The following is an 18,788-nucleotide window of genomic DNA, read 5'->3' as shown; positions in this document are numbered from 1 at the left end:
TCTAAATCAACACACTGGGTGAGGATCCTGCATTTGCTACTTACCAGACTGTTTAAACAGGTCACTCTCGACTATCTTGGTCATGCAGTTGAGCTTCTGTCGAACCAACTGGTTGTCAGGAATACTTTGGATGAACTTGCTGAAGAGGACACTGGGGTGCAAAGCACAAGGGAAGCGGACGGTCAGCACTTTCACCCAGAATTATTCCACCCCACACTGTCCTGCACCCGAGCAAGTCAAGCAGTTTTGTCACTGTGTGGACACGTTACCTGCAAGTGGTCTCCAGGCAAATTATTATGGAACCCTAACTTATTTTCAAGAGACTTAGCACAGGGCTTTTAGTATAACTAAACAATAATCAAAACTGCAGGCTTAAACATCTTAAAATAAAGTTTGCATCCCAAGACACAATAGATGTTTCACAAGAGCTTATAAATAGGCAACACTACCTGACCTCCAGTGCCAGTGTACAATGATCCTACTTACTTTACATACAAAATGAAAGCAGAATCTTGCAAAGCTTCAGCAGACCACTGCTGAAACTTGACACACTGCTATATACGACAAAGTGCATCCTTCCAGATGCCCCTTTCATCAAGAGTGATGACTCATTTCAATCAGAGATTCCATTAAATTAAATTCCATGTACATTTGCTGTCTGTCTACTGGTTACGAGCAAATTACTTGTGTCAGAACAAGGGAGCATGGTTGGGAGGTTCTGGGCACCAAAGAACAGAAACCAGCGTCATGAATTTCCTGAATAAATACAAGTGTTGATTTCCTGATCATGCCTTTGTCACACAGAATCACTGTGTGATTCCTTCGCACTCAACTGACTTCCTTTAAAGCCCTGCAAGTGCTCCCTCATATTCATGCATCATCAATCACGTCATGATCAGAGTGGCTGTTTTTAGGAAAGTTTCCAAAATTCTCCCCAACAGATGAGCTGGACTTGGAGGACAAACAATCTTAATACAGTTACCTGAGCTCAACAGGGTCAAATACCAGTTTGACATCATTTATGATGCTTGGCAAATACTTTAAAGCTGCACCCTGCAAGAAATTAAAAAACAAGGACATGAAAGACACGTGGAAAGTGAGTTAGACTACCTAGTTCCTTCTAAAAGGATGTAAAGTCCCTCTGTGATGTTCTCTGGCTGCTGACAGCACATACTTTGACTGCATGAGAATCAAAGCTGGGCTTTAAATCACCCAAATGCTAATTAAAAGTTTAGAATCAATCTTGCCTTCAAACAGATAAAAGCACATTGGCTAGAAGAACTGAAATACAGCAACCACAAGGCCTCACCGCCTTCAACAATTTAGCAGCCTCATTGCAGGGCTGCTCTGCTCCTCCTCAGAGCATCAACAGAAGGTTCATAATCCAGTTGACATGAGAAAAAGAAGGAAGTATAAAATCTAAGGCACATTTAAAACTAATCTGTTTTTTCATTACTTTCATTCCCGGCATCATGTTGATTTTTGCAGTGGTTTAACATTTCTATCTCCATCACCCTCAAGCGTGGTGTTCCCAGTTGAAGTGTCTCCCACACTGCAGCAGATCACATCTTCAGCCAAAGCTCTCACCTTCATTTGATAAACTTTGGGGCTTAAATATTCCTTTCCTGTCACACACAGTTCATTAAAACAGACATTCAGAGGTGCTGTGATTCATCTGAATGGGTTTTATGTGCCCCAAAGCCTGTGCTTTTTCCTGCCTTCCCCTTCCTCCCAAAACCGTCTCGGTTGATCTAATAAAAAATATTAGCTCTCCCCGCAAATTCTGCATACCTTAATCTTGACAGCCTCCTCTAAAGGCCGGTCCATGAGGACATTGAAGGAGAGGAAGAGCTTGCGTATTGCATCATTAAATTCATCCCCATCTTCACTTTTCCCATAAAACCTACAAAGAACAGCAAGAGCTAGTTAGACACATAAATCTAAGCTAACAGTGTCACAGCAGCTGAAAAACTATTTTATCACAGAATCCCAGAATGTCAGGGGTTGGAAGGGCCCTGGAAAGCTCATCCAGTGCAATCCCCCCATGGAGCAGGAACACCCAGATGAGGTTACACAGGAAGGTGTCCAGGCGGGTTGGAATGTCTGCACAGAAGGAGACTCCACAACCCCCTGGGCAGCCTGGGCCAGGCTCTGCCACCCTCACCCCCAACAAGTTTCTTCTCAAATTTAAGTGGAACCTCTTGTGCTCCTGTTTGAACCCATTACCCCTTGTCCTATCACTGGTTGTCACCGAGAAGTCATTCCATCAGTTTCCCAGGGATGGAGGTGAGGCTGACCGGTCTAGAGTTACCCGGGTCCTCTCTCTTGCCCTTTCTGAAGACTGGAGCGACATTTGCTTTCCTCCAGTCCTCAGGCACCTCTCCCGTTTCCCAAGACTTGGCAAAGATGATGGAGAGCGGTCCAGCAATGACCTCAACCAGCTCCCTCAGCACCCGCGGGTGCATCCCATCCGCACCCATGGATTTATGGGTGTCCAGATTGCCTGACTGCTCCCTAACCCAGTCCTCATCAACCCAGGCAAACTCCTCCACTGTCCTGCCTTTCTCTGGGGCCTCAGCAGTTCGGGGCTCCTCAGGAGTATTTCGATTTGTACTAAACTTATTTTCTCCAGCTACAGACAAAGGGCAGAAAAATACTCTTCTTCATAATTCAGGGATAGAGGATATCCTGAATATCCCCTCCAGTGGTGCTGACTGGAAGTAACTCCGCTGACTTCCAAAAGGAGACATGAGGACGGTAATGACTTTGTTCTCACCTCAGGTACAATATTCGCGACTGAACAATGAATCGGAACAGGTACTTCAAGGCTTTCAGGGCAGCAAACAGCAATTCTGTCTTGCTGGAGTCATCAGCATTTCCCACGTAGCAGTTCAGTACTTTGGTGAGTTTCCTTTGGAAAGAGAACAAAAAAGGAGAATAAAGATAGACCCGGCTGAGTTTCTGTGTAAGTGCAGCTTCCCTATTCCAGAGAGGAACCACAGTCTAATAAACAGATATGGGACAGAGGTTCCTCTTCACAGCCTATTTCCTTCTGAAATCTTTGGCTTCAAGGAATGCCAGATTTTCACAACCAGTTCACAAATTCTCAGAACCCTACAGACTTGTCTATGAATTCCTGCTCCTTGATCTGCTTTTGTTCTTCCCCAAAATGAAGTGTTCAGGAAGCTGGAAAGCCCATTTCTCCTGAAAGCGGCCTGACACCTTCTCCACGTGTTGGCCTTCCCACGTGTGGAGCTCAAAGTTCCCCACTCTAAGCTCTAAGAATGGGGGACAGAAGCTGCATAAAACACATTATGAGTATCTGCTGTCTAGTCTCTGCCAAATCAGAGGACCAGCATCTTCTATGAGTGCTTTGGCAGCTGATATTCAGGCAAAATCCCTTTCATTACACAACTCACAGCACCCAAAGCCATGGGTGAGTGACAGCCAAGCATCCAACAGCTCTTACATTTGCGTAGTCTACAGGTTGACCGAAAGGAATAAATTTTCACACGTATCTAAATAAATTCCGCACATCAGCTTCTTCCTTCCCTGATAAAATAGGACTAATGATTATGATCTAAGTTTTTTAAACTGCTTGAGTTCCACAGATCAAAACGCCACAGGGCAACAGAATTACTCCCATTGTCCATACCCCCTCCACCGCAAATTTCTTCCAAACAAATGACAGTCTACGTGAGAGATTTTCAATATGCTAGTGTAATCTCATGTAATCTGCATGTTTAAACCCTACCATAGCATTTTCCCTGTTCTGAAGTCTGGGGCCTCAGCGTGCCTGGCTGTAGGCAGCCGGTGGAGGTGAACTCCGCTCTTATCTCTGCTACCATCAACCACAATGTTGCTCGTGCTGTTGCAGCCACGTCTGGTTCTGCTTCTGCTCCCCGTGACCCCATTCAAACACACGCCTAAAACTGCAGCCCAGAGCATACAGACTATTCAAACCTCCTTCTGCTCAAAGTATTTTGGGGGCAGATTGAAAAGGTTGAAGCAGATACTGGCAAAACAAAACATTTCCATGAGCAGCAATAGCCACCAGACCACACTTCTTATACATCTGTGTTTCTTTATCAAGTTCCAATGACACTGTGAGTGACAGCCGGGGGTTCGCGGTTTCCAATACTTACGCATACGCCAGGGTTGCACTGAAGTGCTTGTAAATATAAGTTTCAAGTACAGGGTTGAAATGCTGGAACTTGATGTCTCCAATCAAAGAAATAATAAATACCTGCCAAAAGTTCAAAAGGAAACAGATGTACAGAGCCACTCAACCTCTAACTCCAGCATTGAGTCAGTCTCTAATTGTAAGTCATTTATTCTGCTGCGTCATTTTTGTTTTCCTAACAGCATTAATAATACAGGTAGTGTTATTCATATTCTAATAGTGACTAAATACTGTGGTGTGTGCAACTAAATCACTGCTTGGAGAGAAGGCAGCTGACAGCAGATTTTGGATAGGAAATCTTAGAGATAAAAGGAGCTACTTCACAGAGCAACACCAGTGACATAGGGAGCAGCACTGCTCAGCCTATGCACAGGTTAAACGGGCATAGAGTGCTGAAGTGCATTTTTCAAAGCTAAGAAATGACACTGAAAAGCTAGAACTTGAGATTCTGATCATTTATACTCAGAGCAAACACTCAGTCCTGTTCCTACAATGACACGTATTAGAGCGAGAACATTGTGTCCCCCTGTATTGACTCCCCCCACCAACATCAGCTGGATTCATCTGATAAATTGTCTCGATGCAAGAAGTTATCTGAAGAAATTACTGTAAATTATGTAAATGTTTATTACTGTTCTCACTGTGGTCACTAAAAAGCTCAGTGCATATCTCAGTCCTAGCTCCCAAAAATGCCTTAGGAACTGCTTAAATATAACTTATTTCTCAGAGCAAAATACCAATCGCTCACCTAAAGGAAACAACAGGAAGAGATGGAAAACATGGCTGAAAAATAAAGACTCTAAATCCACAAAAAAAGACTAACCAGTGCATCAAACACAAGGAAGTCATAGGTTTCATTTTCTGACATCTCCATCATGATGTTGAAAAGCGCATCAAGGGTGTCTTGCAAAAACTAGAGGGGGAAAGAAATATGGTTTATGTTCTATTGTCTTTTTATCTTGCTAAATGCACTGAATTCTGTCCGTACAGTTTAAGCTTGCACTGTGCCAAATCAACCACGTCCACTGTACTAACCCATGACATTTTACACAAAGACGGGTCTGCACTGACACAGCATTTATTGTAGTTGTTCAGCAGTTCAGTAAAACCCTGACCTTGCATAATCCCAAAAGATCCACACTTGCATCTTCTATTTTGTAAAGATCCAAGGAAAAATTAAGTCACTTCTCCCTCCCCAACCCTGTAACATTTGACTTCTGTAATTCTGGTGAATTCCACTAATGAGAGCTCTTGGGGCAAAGTATTATTTTTGTTCTGTTGCTCAGCAGCTACAACATCTCTCCCAGACTGTGGAGAGAACTTGTGGGTAGAACACAATTAATTAGGAACCTTAAAGGTCAACATCAAGCACATACAGAAGTGTTTGCACAACGAGGAGACTCAAATCTCTGTGCACACCTTTACGATTTCTCCTCCTTCCACCTCCATGAGCTTCCTCAGGTTGTGAGCGATGTTCTGAGAGTTCGAACGCCAGTTCAGCAAACCCAGCAGGTCAACTAGCAAGGAGAGAACATCAGCAATTAGAAACAGATTACAACACCACAGCTGACTTCATGCCTGCAGAACAATAAAGAACAAGTACTAGAGGTTATTTTTAGGATCAGCTTATAAGGAAGAGTCATGCTGACGTATACAATATTACCTTGAGATGGTACTTTTGTCTTGGCAAGAAATTAAGTTTCGCTATAAATGGAAGCTTTGGTGTAATTTGATAACGCAAGGCCTTTGGTAGACAATTTTGCAAGCTCCTCATTCACTCAAGAGGAGGTATCTCAAGCTGGGAGTTTTATTAGAGCGCATGACTTTTCTTACTTATGCTTGTGTTTACTTTAGAGCAGCCTCTTGGAGATGGTTCTTGAAGTGAAAACTGAAACCTCTTGTCCAAATTACATTGAGCTGCAAAACTATTTATCACAGTTCTGGGACCTCCCAGATGGGCACGAGCTGGGAGCAGCTACACAGGTACAACGTGACAGAGCCACATCTGGGGTTATTTTCACATGTTTCTTTCCCGAATTCTGAGTATGCTACACCAAGAACCTGTCACTGATGGGTGCTGTTTCTATACATGCCGACAAACCTGTTAGATTTAACACGGGCGGTTTGGATAAAATACTCATGTGACATGGTCTCTAATGGCTTCATAAACATTTTTGTAGCTTGTACGGGCAACATGATACCAACAACGCTGGGATCAGGCTGCTGTTGACACATGAAACAAGATTAAAGCTGAAGCACTATGCCCACACATGCTGCAACACCAAAAGATTTGTATGAAGAAAATGTGCTCCTTACTTCAGATACACAACACGACACCAAATGCAAGACCTACCGTTCTGGGTGAGTTTGGTGGAGCAGATCAAAGTGGCAATCTGGAAACTGTCTTTTGTACTATCTTTAGTGGGTGTGAAGTTGGCTAAATGATGCAGATTTTTCCCCGAGGGAGCCTCCTTCTCCTCCATCTCCATTTTGGTACAAGGAAGAGTTAAATAGCATTTAGCGTCTTCCATTTTCTTGTTATCGCCCTGTGGGTTGAACACAGCGAAGCCAAGGGTTACCCCGCACTGAGAACACCTCATCTGGCCTCTCGCAGTTCTCATCTGTGGAGCCACCTCAACACAGCCAGCCAGAGAGGCCTTTAAATGCCTTTTCACAGCTATAGTTCTTTACTTAGGTTATCTATTTGCATCCCTAACTTTAGTGAACAGAAGTTGCCCCTGCTGCCAATGAACTAAGCTCTTTCCAGAGTGATTTGAAGCCACAGAGGTTTGTTTTTGCACCCCTCACTTTGTAGCTTTAACCTACAACACACTCTTCCTATTACTGTGATTAAAGCCAAGGGAGTTGTTTCGATTAAACAAAAGTGAAGACTGCAAGTGCCCAACCTACCTTATACACAATCAAATTGTGTTTGCCGTCTTGCAGCGTTGTTCCATCTGCATTCATCAGCTTCACAAAGCCCATGCCAAAAGCTCTCTCAGACTTATCCCTAGCTGCAAACAGAAATCTGTATTAGGAATTGTCTTATTTATGCCCATGCACTCCATAATGCAGCTCTCTATGTGCAGCTCCTTTATTTAACAGCATCACACAATTATGCGATGGCAGGAGCAAACTCTGTGATCCTCAGCAGAAAGAACTAAAGAACTCTTCTTCCCCTCTCATCTCAAGGCACTTAGTAGGCATCTGCAACTACACAGAAAAACACCCTCTCTGAAGCATCTCTTGCCACACGATTTTAGTGGTTGTGCTGCTACATGGACATATATAATTGTATAGATACGCTGGCTCGGATCATGCAAATCTGCTTGTGAGGTCTGGGTGTGTAAGTATCTCACTGCATCTCCGAGCTGCCTTAAGAGAATTTTTTGAGAGCCTTTCAAGGTCTTAGTGTCATGTTATTGATCTTATTTTGGGGCTCTAAAGGTGTTTGATGAAACCTCTGGCTACAGCACTCCTGCAGATCTTATCTTCCGATACTCACACTCCTGTGATGACCGATGACGGAAGGTGAATCTTAAGTGGCAACGACTGACTTCTTCTATGGCAATGGACACCTGCACATGACAACACAGTGACACATGCAGCACCAGCAGCCTCTATCTCCAGTCAATTTACAGGACGTTCTGTTACAGATGCAGCTACCGATTTTAAATTCTACACAAAGGAAGCAAGACTGTAAATTACACACTCTTACCTTTACGGTTTCATACCAGCAAGGTTGCTTGACTTGATAATAAACAACAGACTTATATTCGGAGACACCTTCATAACCAGCACCAGGATGGATAGCTTTCTTTGGACAAAAAGACAGGGGGAGGAGGGAAAAGGGAAAGGTAAGGTCTAGAATGAAAGCAAAATGTATCTTAAATCAGCAATTTTCAAAGCATATAACTGTCAGAGTTACTCCAAGTCTTTGCTTTGCTATCAAGAGAACTCAATGTGTGTTACCTCTATGAAAGTTTTACAGAATATTTTAAGATTTGCTCACATATCTTATTAATTGGGAAAAAACCAACCCAGCAGCCTGGTGAGCTCCCACAAGGGCCATCGTACCTCTTGGAGATTTCCATCTTCGTCATGTACGGACATGGTGACTTCTACATTCTTGGGGGTCTTCTTCTTCCCTTTGTCAAACTCCCCTTGTACCAGCGTGACATAAATGTCATTTCGAACATCACCTAAAATTCACAGCGCTTCATGAAGCGTTTTTCTCATACACACACTGGTACAGGTTAAAATTTACATCCTCAGGTACCACGTTATCCTTATCTTCCTCTTAGCCTTTACTGACACCAGCTAATTAACGACACTAACATCACACCATTTCATCTTCATCCCAAACTACACAAATTCTTCTAAAATGTAGCATTACCCTCTTTATAAACCTCATTCTTTTCATAATGTTTTTTTAGTGTATAGAGCCCTAGAGGGCTAAATCCATTCTGAATGGATTAAATAGAGCAGGGTCAAACCTATATGCAACAAATATATCTCTGACTAAACAGACATTCTTCTTCCAAAAAGTACACAGACTACTACTTTTCAATACAAGAAAGGAAGCTTCTTTTCACTTCTTTGACACAAAAAATAAAAGACTGGCTGGACATTTCAAGAAAAATCAAACCGAATTTTCAGCTGGCTTTAAAACAAGTCTGTCCATAGGGCCCTACCAGGAAGGATTATCTCAGGGAATCCCATTTTGCGAGCCACAGCAGTTGATCTGTCTACGAGGTGGGAAAAATCCTTCTGAACCTGTGCTAGATCACCAGGAAGCAGCTTCAGGGAGACCCAAAGACCTGAGAAAAGAAAGATAATATTTATTTAGTGGGAAAAAAAAGGGCACGAGAACATGAAAGTTAAGCCTACGCCTAACAGAAAAGCATTTCTTCCCGTGATCTCCATGCAACAATGCTTTAAATATCCCAAGCTGGTTCTTTGTTGGCTCAGTCCTGTCTCCGTGACGTGGAGTAAGAGCCTACTGAGCAAGCAGATTCTATGAAGTAAAATAGAAACTTTCTGAGATTAATCCACTTGTATATTTGAATAAAGGCCAGACACACAAACAAAAAGAACCCTGAGTAACGCAGTTTAAATCCAAAGCCATTTAGCACGCGCAATCAGACATGTTCACTTAAAAATATTTCATACAAACAGGTTTATCTTCTAAAAACATGAATTTACTAGCAAAGAACACACGACTTTACTAGTAAGAACAGCTCTTGGTTTTATCTTTTCTTGTAGCTCCCAAAGTGCCAGGATCACAACCATTACAAAGCCCGTATGTTTGGCTCAGGGACGGTAGCAAACCCCAGCAAGCCTTGATCTCTGGACTTTCACAAGCCATTTATTTTCCTCTGTAAGCAAGGGGAACGTTTGCTTCCAGGTTCTGCCATCAGCTTCTCTCCCGGCTGCTGTACCTTGCCCTTTGTGATTCACTTCCTTCGCCGCGATGACTTTGTTGAAGACAGAAGTGAGGGGCTCGTTCTCTCCGATCACATGGGAAGTTATCAGTGGGGACATGATGAGCTGGCGCTGTCTGATGTACGTTTCCATGGCAATCCTGAGAAGAACAATAGAGACCGGGAAGCAGACAGACTAACATCAAACATACTCTGCGAGAAGAAGGCTGCCAACACCTGGTTTCCAAATATATTTTCTTTAAAGGATTCCACAGGATTTTTTCTTTCCTTCTTCACCTGCACAAACCCAATGGAAATCCATTTAAACTTGTATTCCCATCAGATGAGCCAAGCCTTGTCTTCAGGTGTGCCTCAGAGACTACACAGATTAACTAGTGATCAATTAACATAATTAGCGACTACTGTGAGATGACACAAGTGATGAACCTGCCCCTAGTCACAAACACAACTATTGAGCTTTGGATGTTGAACCTGACTTCACTTCTGTACCCTCATCATCACTAACCATCCAAAGCACAGACAAAACGACGTCTCCACAGACTCGGTCCTTGTAGAGGTGCCCTGATTCGGATCAGAACTCAGCCTCATTAGAGGAAAAATGGAAAAGAACAGCAAAAAGGTAGCAGACTAACATCTTTCTGCAAAGGAACGGACACCCTTCTTTCCACCCATTCAGACCCTGAAAGGGTAGGGGAAAAAACAAAACCTAAACCCCATACAATCTCTCCTGAAAATACGTCGTCATAACATACACCAAATGGATTTCTGTATTTGCACTAAACGGACTTCTATATTTGGGACTGCAACAACATGGCTGAGTTTACCCAAACAAGCCTCATTTTACTTACTGCAATGTGCCAAAAGAGTGAGCGATCAGAAAGCAGGCAGAACACACGAGTCTAACTAGCAATACAGAAATGCAAAACACATTGGAGCTTGAATTTCTTTCCCAGAAAGAGGGAGAAATCCCTTTTATTATTGTCCTCTGACTCGCCCTTACAATATACAATTGTATATACAATATACAACACACAGGGCACCGCACACCAGCACGGGGAAGAGCTGCCTTCTGTGTGCTCAGGTCTTCCTGAAAACTTTGCCTCTCAAGCCCAATAATTCTGAAGGTCCCATCCCCCAGACCCCACAACATCACTTTGCACTGTGTTGTTCTTTCTTCTCTCACGATATGGGCGCCCAGTAATTTCAGCCGCATTGCCAAAACTTCCTGAGCAATTCAGCCTGTCATGTCAACCAAGGGGAACAAAGGCTTCAGAGGACCGACGAAAATCTTCTCCTTCAAAGAGCTGACTCCTGCCATAAGCTAATCTATTTGTAGAGCCCTTGGTACGCTGCCAGGCTCCTTTACAAATTCGTCCTTCCCCAAAGGACAACCGCTTCAAATAAGCCAGATACGTGATGAACTCTCAAGTCCAGTACTTACTGCTGAAATGGAATAAAATGTTGCTTTTCCTCATCGTCCACCTTCCCATGGATGATATCAGTGATGTCCATCACTGCAACAACACAGGTTCATCACACAGTTTTGCCAAGTTGCTGAAGAATACAGAGAGAGCTTTCCCCGACCAGAATGCAACCAACAGTTGCTTATTTTGGGCCAATGCCACCCCTGACAGCAGTAGAGAGCAGCACTCCCATGTTAACTTTCTAAAAACCCCTTTTTATTGATGCGTAAGTCGGCCTGTTGTAGTGAATGTGAATGTACTCTGATAAAAAACAGGTGAGGACTCAGGCACTGCAAGGCAAAGAAATTACACTTAGATTTCAAATGCTTTTCAATGGCATTTTGAAATTGTTTTCCACCCGAAATTTCAAGCAAGTCTCTGCACAAGAGATCACAGGAGTTGAAGAAGAACTGGATGTCTCATTCTCCAAGGTTCCTTTAAAAACTTGAGTTTTACCCCATTAGTCATGAGGAGCAAATCCCTTTTTGATAAAGATTTAAACAGTCTGCTGCCCCGACGGTAGGGTATTATCTTTTTAGTGGGTGACAAAACAAAAAATGAGCAGTAATAGCATTTCACCTTCACTTACAACTTGCATGAACAGGTCTCAAAGGGGTATTATGTGCAGCTCAGGATCAGCATCTCCATTTTGAAGCCAGAGATGCTGACACAAGCATCTATTTCCCCATTCCCACCGCACTGCCCCAGCCCCTGGTGTCTTCTCCGCTGATGGGACCCGTCGTACCTGCCACCCCAAAGGGCCGCCGGAGTCCACAGGTGTGTTTCTTCCCATCTTTCAGCTCCATGTGTCCCACCCTCACGATCTGACACACCAAGCTGATTTTCGGCCTGATCAAGTCAGAACTGCTTAAATCCTAGAAATTATTTAAAACACAGTTGTATCAATCTGCTTTATGAAGAGGACTGAGAGAATAACACTAGTTTTGTTAGATTGTACACATCTATAAAAGGAAATTATTCTGTTTTTAAAAAAGTAAAGCCAGTACCCTTTGAGCCCTAGGAAAAAAACATACCAAAAAAACACTAGCAATTTCCACACAACAATTTCTAACCATCCCGTTACTCTTTGATAACACATCCCAGCAACTGTACTGAAAGGAGAGTGAGTGATATTAATTGCCAAAACACTAGATCCTGAGAACAAGTGTAGGGGAAAGGGACCTGGGGGTCCTGGGGACAGCAGGGTGACCATGAGCCAGCACTGGGCCCTTGTGGCCAGGAAGCCAATGGTACCTGGGGTGGGTTAGAAGGGGGTGGTCAGTAGGTCAGAGAGGTTCTCCTGCCCCTCTGCTCTGCCCTGGGGAGACCACACCTGGAATATTGTGTCCAGTTGTGGCCCCTCAGTTCCAGCAGGACAGGGAACTGCTGCAGAGAGTCCAGCGCAGGGCAACAAAGATGCTGAAGGGAGTGGAGCATCTCCCGGGTGAGGAAAGGCTGAGGGAGCTGGGGCTCTGGAGCTGGACAAGAGGAGACTGAGGGGGGACTCATTCATAGTGATCAATATGGAAAGGGGGAGTGTCAGGAGGATGGAGCCAGGCTCTTCTCGGTGACAACCAATGATAGGACAAGGGGTAATGAGCTCAAACTGGAACACAAGAGGTTCCACTTAAATTTGAGAAGAAACTTGTTCCTGGTGAGGGTGGCAGAGCCTGGCCCAGGCTGCCCAGGGGGGTTGTGGAGTCTCCTTCTGTGCAGACATTCCAACCCGCCTGGACACCTTCCTGTGTAACCTCATCTGGGTGTTCCTGCTCCATGGGGGGATTGCACTGGATGAGCTTGCCAGGGCCCTTCCAATCCCTGACATTCTGGGATTCTGTGAACAAGGCAGTTAATTTGTGCCACCTTTACCACTTGTCAGAAATCATTCAATTTGTGTGCAATTCTCCCATTAACATCTTGATGCAAAGAAGAGGAGGATCATCAGCAAAGCAATGAACAACACATAACTGATCTCAAGCCTAGATTTCTGGTACAGTTCAGCTCCAACAGAGAAGCGCCTTACAGGATTTTCAGAAATACAAGGCTTGGCAACACCCACTGATGGTGGTATTGCAGAATAATACACCTTTACTGCTGCTTTGGATTGATGTATTAAAAAAAAAACCACTTTTCAAAAGCATTCCTCTAATCTTAAGTGTTCATGAAAAAACCCAAAGTGCCACATGACTCCTCTCTGCTGGGCAAGGGAAAGAACCCAAAACTGAGAGGTTTGCAGTATGAGGGAAGAATTTCCAGAATGTAAATACAACAACTTACGGTAAAGACTGCTTGAAGGTTATTTAGTTTCTCAATTTCTTTAGGCATCCCATTACTGCCCCAACGAACCAGGTAATTTTCACTGTGAATAAAGGAAGAAAAAATATATTCAATAAAACACCTGACATTCCCATTACCTGGGTAAAAGCTCAAAAGTGTTTTGATCTTCTAGGAATATTTGAAAAACTCTGTCAGATTCTGCAATGAAATAACCTCCTTTCAAATCACCACTGGGGCAGCAACCAACAGAACTGAAAAGCTTATCTGATGGATCTTCCTTTCTAACCTCTCCTGGCTTCTTTAGAATGACCATCATGATGGCTAAATCACTTCCTCATCTACAAAAAACCCCTACCTGATGAACTTGGAGAGATCAGGATCATAGAGGCTCATTAACAGCTCTGCATCTTCTCCAATATTGCAGACAAAATTCTTGAAGTTTACATACAGGCTGTACGTGTGTGTTGTGTTGAATATCGGCTGCCCTCGGAGGTCCAAATTCTGTTGCAGGGACTGCAAAGGAGAGTAATTCCATTAAAAACAAACAGAATTTAATTCTGCTACCAAAGGACCTCAGTATCCTTAAGAGAAATGTACAAATACAGTGGGTCACTAGTTACTTGAAGAGGAAAAAAGGCAGAGCCGAGAGATGTACCTTCTCTTCCTGGATTCTTTCCTCAATCCGTTTGGATGCAGTTTCATGGGACTTGAAGAGAGAGATTGTGCTGGTTTCATCTGGGTCCAAGATGTTCCCATTGTCATCTCGCACAACCAGGTCCAAACCCAGGATCCTGAGGAGCGTGCAAGTCACAAGGATGAGAAGCAACACAACACTTAAGAAACAAAGATGACAGATCAAAGTGTGGACTGCACTAGGCAGCCAACGCACACCAACTCCACCCCTTGTAATCATCACATTGCTGGTTTTCCTGTCGCAGAACATTTATCCCTCACCCCTCCTTTTCCCATTAAAGGGAAAAAACATTAGTCAGGTAACTTAATTCTAAGATGGCATTTTCTTTGTTCTCACTTAAAGGCGTTTTGGTTTTTTTTTTTAAAAAAAGTATATTTATACCTATATCCATCAGGCTTACGGATTATTGCTAATTATTATCCTTTGCCATAAGCCTTCTTCTTAATTGACTTATTTGACCTAAATCAAGTCTGACAGACAGATAAATGAGTTCTGGAGACAGTCCCTGTTCTGTACAAACCAGTGAAAGGTGGAGTTTTGGTGGCCTATAGAACTCTGTCACTCAGCTGCTGATAAAGCAGATCAGTTCATAACCAGCATGCGAATCCTGGCTCCAGCCAGCAAGGCACAAACGTGCTCCATGGAAACCCCATCATGTGCCAGCATTTCTGCAGAATTCAGACAGGTGAGGTTTGCTGCCAAGTCAGAGATTGCTGGCATATGAAGAACCAACTGCTACCTGCCCACCTGCAGCCTCATCACGTCCTGATGGGGACTGGAAGCCACAATTATCCCCTTCCCAAGGAAAAATGTAAATCCTAATTCAGAGTTGTCCCTGCGTGGTCGTTTACACCATCAAGAGCCTTTACCAGGATTTGGGATTCCCCCTGGCCTTCAAAACGTGGTTTGGAGTTTACCTGTTGCCGTAGTCAATCTTAGCGGTGACTTTCTTCTTGAGCTCCGCCAGCTCATCCTTGGGAAGGGTCCCGGACAGTATCTGCGACCGCCACTCGATCAGGCTGTAAGTCAGTTGCTGGACGTGCCGAAACTGTGTTGTTTTGTTGTCCTACAGAAAATAAAGGGACAATTTTAAGCTAATGATAGCTCGAAAACGCTGAGCTCAGGAAGCTTTCTGAAATGTACGCGCTTGAATCTACCATGCAAGTTGTATTTAACTAAAAATATCTGAGAAACTGGCACCATGTGACAGTACAAGATTAGACCCACGGAACACATTCTCCAGTACTTTGCACTGCCAAGGTTAAAGTGTCTGGTCTCTGCAAAGAACACAAATGATATAAAATACTCTCAACTTGCCCCTCAGAACACCAATCTAAAGGGAGTCATAAATAGCCACCTTCCTTTGGATTTGGGCGAACGCAAAGGGGCTGATGGAGGCTGGATGAGCCTTTTAGTTCTTATGGGGAAGATACTAGAGATACACTTGGGAAACAAAGAAAGAAGTGTGTTAACTTGCATTAAAATAACTGCAAAGAGAAGGCAACTTGTGTTAGATTTCAGGGAAATACAGAGCAGATCTCAATCCACCAGTCAGCTAAAGCTGAGTTCTCTCTACAACCATTTGCATCACCTAACTCCTATTAACTAAATAAAGTTCATTAATGCTTCCTGAAAACCACAGAAATCAAAGTAGTAAAACGAAATGCTGCCAAAGAAAGAAATCCCCTGTATTTCCTTTTTCTCCTCAAGTACGCCCTTCCTCCTTTAGTGTAGTTTTTTTTAATACATACTGCAGGGGAAAATAAAATAAACTCAAACTCATTTAAAACCACAACATTTTCCAAGACTGTTTTAAGACTTACATTGGTTAAGCACAGGAACATGAGAGATTTCTGCTCTTAAGAAAAATACATTCTGAGGGTAGGATCCTAAAGTTATTCAGAAAAAAAAAGGAGCTGGGAACAAAAGTCTCTTTTCATACAATAATAACATCGCATACAGCTTCTCATTAAATTAAGAGGGTGGAACAAATTCTCGTGGTTTCGTGGTGCACAAACAAAACGTACTTGTGGCCTGGTGAAATTTTCAATAGGAAAGCTTGCACTGGGTAAACGGAATGGTTAAAGCTAATTTAAAACCATTCTCCCATCTTAATTAAAGTCTCAGAGCACATACTGAACTCACCACTAAAGGAAGGAAAACCAAGTTTGACTCTGTCTCATGTGCCTTAATAATCACCTTGAAAAGAAAGCAATTGATTGTGAACTGCAGTTGTGTTTCTTTGAGCAAGAATGCACCTACCTCAGCAGAACCACCAAACCCTGCGGTACTTTGGCTTCTGACTTTTCCGAGGTGACTATCATATGGTCAGGCTACTAAACAGATTCACGGATGAGATGATGAGATGTCTCTCCCCCACCCTACTAATTAATATATTATTTGGCCTCTGCCAAGTCAAATCTTCCACACATAGCCCTAATTTCCTTTCCACCCTTTGTCTATCTTTGAGCTGTAGGTACTTTGGGGAGAGCATAAATGATTCTATTAAGTACCTAAAATACTTCCAGTGAAACAGGTTTCACACTCACTAAAGGTTCTGTTAAAACAGCACGGTGGTTTCATGCAGAACTTTCTCACACAGCTGAGATATCTTGTTCTCATTCAGGACAGACGGACGACAGGCAAAGCAGGAGCCCTTGTTTTATTGTTATTTGATAATAAGAGTGACGGTGACTCACCCCCAGCCCCAAGCAGCTGACCCGATGCTGAGTGTGACTCGTGCCAGCCAGCGCTTCATCGGCACCATCTCATCACACAATTATTCAAGTACAGCGAACACCGTGGTGGAGACCAAACCACAGTTCACACATCCCACTCAGTGGAGAGCAGAACGTTTTCAGCCTCTCGTAAGACCAATTTTACAATAATGACAGTTTTTCAATTCTGTATGATGTTCTATTCAAAGCCTTAAAGTGCCCTGCAGAAAGCCCTGTCTCAGCTCATCTGAGGTCATGTAATAAAACACCAATAACTGAAGAAAACTCACCACATATAACTTGTGCCAGATAACTGCCCATTCCCTCAGGGTAGAAGTGAGCTCTTGTCCAAGGGGCAATTCACTCGGAATCACTGTTTCATGTTGCCTAGAGAAAAAAGGAGACAACAGAAAAAAGGTGTCACGCTCAAGATTAAAACTTAGTAGTAGAACATCCTTTTTTGATAAATATGGAAATGGAAACTTCAGAGTGCTTGATATTCACACAATTCACTCACACACAATGCCAGGATTCTTAAGTTATTCAATTGGTTTTCCAACACATACATGCACATTCGTTATTCATTTTTAATGCAAACGTGTTTCCAGTTACTGTCAGTTTTGTTCTTCTCAATGGATCCATTCCAGGAACAGGGAAATCATGTTTGGAAGAATCACCACATGCAACGGTAACTTGGCCACACTTATTAAAGACAAAAAACAAATGTACTTTGTGAAGTCTCTTCCTTTGCAACTGCCCTTTTCCTCTCACTGTAACGATCACAGAACCGGCTCTAAGAGTCAAACGAGGAGTCATTTCCGTCAACGTTTTCCAAGCCAGGAAGGAATCCACACTCCTGCTGGCGACTTGGCTGTGATCAGGACTGTGTTATGGCTCGCAGGAGTCCCCGGAGGAGCTAAATGCAGCTTGATCGACCTGCCTCACTCCTAACTTGTCTAGCAGAGCTTTCTTCATTTTTACGAATAGTATTTCCCTGCACCTACGCGTACAACTGGTTTGGGTACATACAATGCTCTGAAAATAAGACGTTATGCAGCTCTAGAAGTCCAGCACAGGCGGGTGTCCTGCTGCACACACAGACCAGTAGCACTCATTTCAACCACCACTACTTAAGCTGGTTTCTTCTCGTTTTTAAATGAAACAGCACTCCATTGTTTTCGCTACTGAAAGTACATCTCAAGATGCGCCAACCTACCCCCGGTCCTTCACGATTGCCTCTTTTAAATGGATATACGTTTCAGGGAAAATGCCCTAAAAATAAAACACAGAAACAAAATGAATACATCACACCATAGGAGATGACAAAAATGCATTCAACAGAAAGCAGGGGAAAGAGATAAGAGCAGGACCAGCAGAACAGCAGCTCTGACTGATATTTACTATTTACCTAGAACAGAAATGTGTTAGGTCCACCAGTTTTGGTATCAGAGGAAAAAAGACCATATGGAGCATCAGGTTGCACACTTGAGCACTATACTTGATATTAGCACCTCAGAGAAGTCGGTTCCTTGTTTCACACTTGTAATGATGCTCATCTTCCTGCTACAAAATCCTGTAAACTATTGCAAACGATCAGTCTTACTTGTTTGTCCTTGCTACAAAATATTCTTGGAGTCATTTGTCTGATTCCTATGGGAATCCGGATTTCCACGCAGTTTTCACATTGGTTTCACAAACCTCATCGCGTTTGGTTGAGATCCACGCACGCATAATTTCTGTAGTATTTTCCAAGTCAAATCAAAACTCTCATCTTACCACTACACGTAACTAATGTTGGATGCGTACAGGTCCGTAAGCACAATAATAAAGCAATAAACTAGCGTATGCAGATATGCAACAGTCAATTTTGCTAGTTGAAATGATTACACGTGCTTACAATAGAGGACTACCCAGCGAATGGCTCTGAAATATTCAGCTCAAGGGCATTTATTTCTATCACTAAGGAAAAGGGCACAGTGATCAGGAGACCTGTATGATATGAAGACAAGA

General features: G+C 43.1%; 1 protein-coding gene across 7 annotated transcripts in view; it reads right to left on the bottom strand.

Annotated features, from left to right (window-relative positions):
- Nucleotides 1-18,788, bottom strand: part of DOCK5 (dedicator of cytokinesis 5) — a 91,584-nt gene that overhangs the window by 38,971 nt on the left and 33,825 nt on the right. For all 7 annotated transcript variants that reach the window (XR_010468010.1, XR_010468011.1, XM_065041020.1 and 4 more), the window contains 22 exons: nucleotides 17,995-18,050; nucleotides 17,069-17,165; nucleotides 14,979-15,127; nucleotides 14,023-14,158; nucleotides 13,723-13,880; nucleotides 13,368-13,449; nucleotides 11,836-11,965; nucleotides 11,069-11,141; nucleotides 9,625-9,767; nucleotides 8,878-9,003; nucleotides 8,261-8,385; nucleotides 7,902-8,000; nucleotides 7,689-7,761; nucleotides 7,094-7,197; nucleotides 6,537-6,729; nucleotides 5,603-5,700; nucleotides 5,007-5,096; nucleotides 4,146-4,246; nucleotides 2,777-2,911; nucleotides 1,792-1,903; nucleotides 983-1,053; nucleotides 45-151 (listed from right to left, as the gene is read on the bottom strand). Coding sequence is in view for 5 of the 7 variants with exons in the window: in XM_065041020.1 (XP_064897092.1) it covers nucleotides 45-151; nucleotides 983-1,053; nucleotides 1,792-1,903; nucleotides 2,777-2,911; nucleotides 4,146-4,246; nucleotides 5,007-5,096; nucleotides 5,603-5,700; nucleotides 6,537-6,729; nucleotides 7,094-7,197; nucleotides 7,689-7,761; nucleotides 7,902-8,000; nucleotides 8,261-8,385; nucleotides 8,878-9,003; nucleotides 9,625-9,767; nucleotides 11,069-11,141; nucleotides 11,836-11,965; nucleotides 13,368-13,449; nucleotides 13,723-13,880; nucleotides 14,023-14,158; nucleotides 14,979-15,127; nucleotides 17,069-17,165; nucleotides 17,995-18,050 (2,458 nt within the window). In the remaining 2 variants the exon portion in view is untranslated. The remainder of the gene's footprint in view (nucleotides 1-44; nucleotides 152-982; nucleotides 1,054-1,791; nucleotides 1,904-2,776; nucleotides 2,912-4,145; nucleotides 4,247-5,006; nucleotides 5,097-5,602; nucleotides 5,701-6,536; nucleotides 6,730-7,093; nucleotides 7,198-7,688; nucleotides 7,762-7,901; nucleotides 8,001-8,260; nucleotides 8,386-8,877; nucleotides 9,004-9,624; nucleotides 9,768-11,068; nucleotides 11,142-11,835; nucleotides 11,966-13,367; nucleotides 13,450-13,722; nucleotides 13,881-14,022; nucleotides 14,159-14,978; nucleotides 15,128-17,068; nucleotides 17,166-17,994; nucleotides 18,051-18,788) is intronic.

This window comes from Columba livia, chromosome 25 (assembly GCF_036013475.1).
Source record: "Columba livia isolate bColLiv1 breed racing homer chromosome 25, bColLiv1.pat.W.v2, whole genome shotgun sequence".
Lineage (NCBI taxonomy): Eukaryota > Metazoa > Chordata > Aves > Columbiformes > Columbidae > Columba > Columba livia.
Note: the sequence above shows the minus strand (reverse complement) of the source record. Positions and strands in the feature narration are given on the sequence as shown.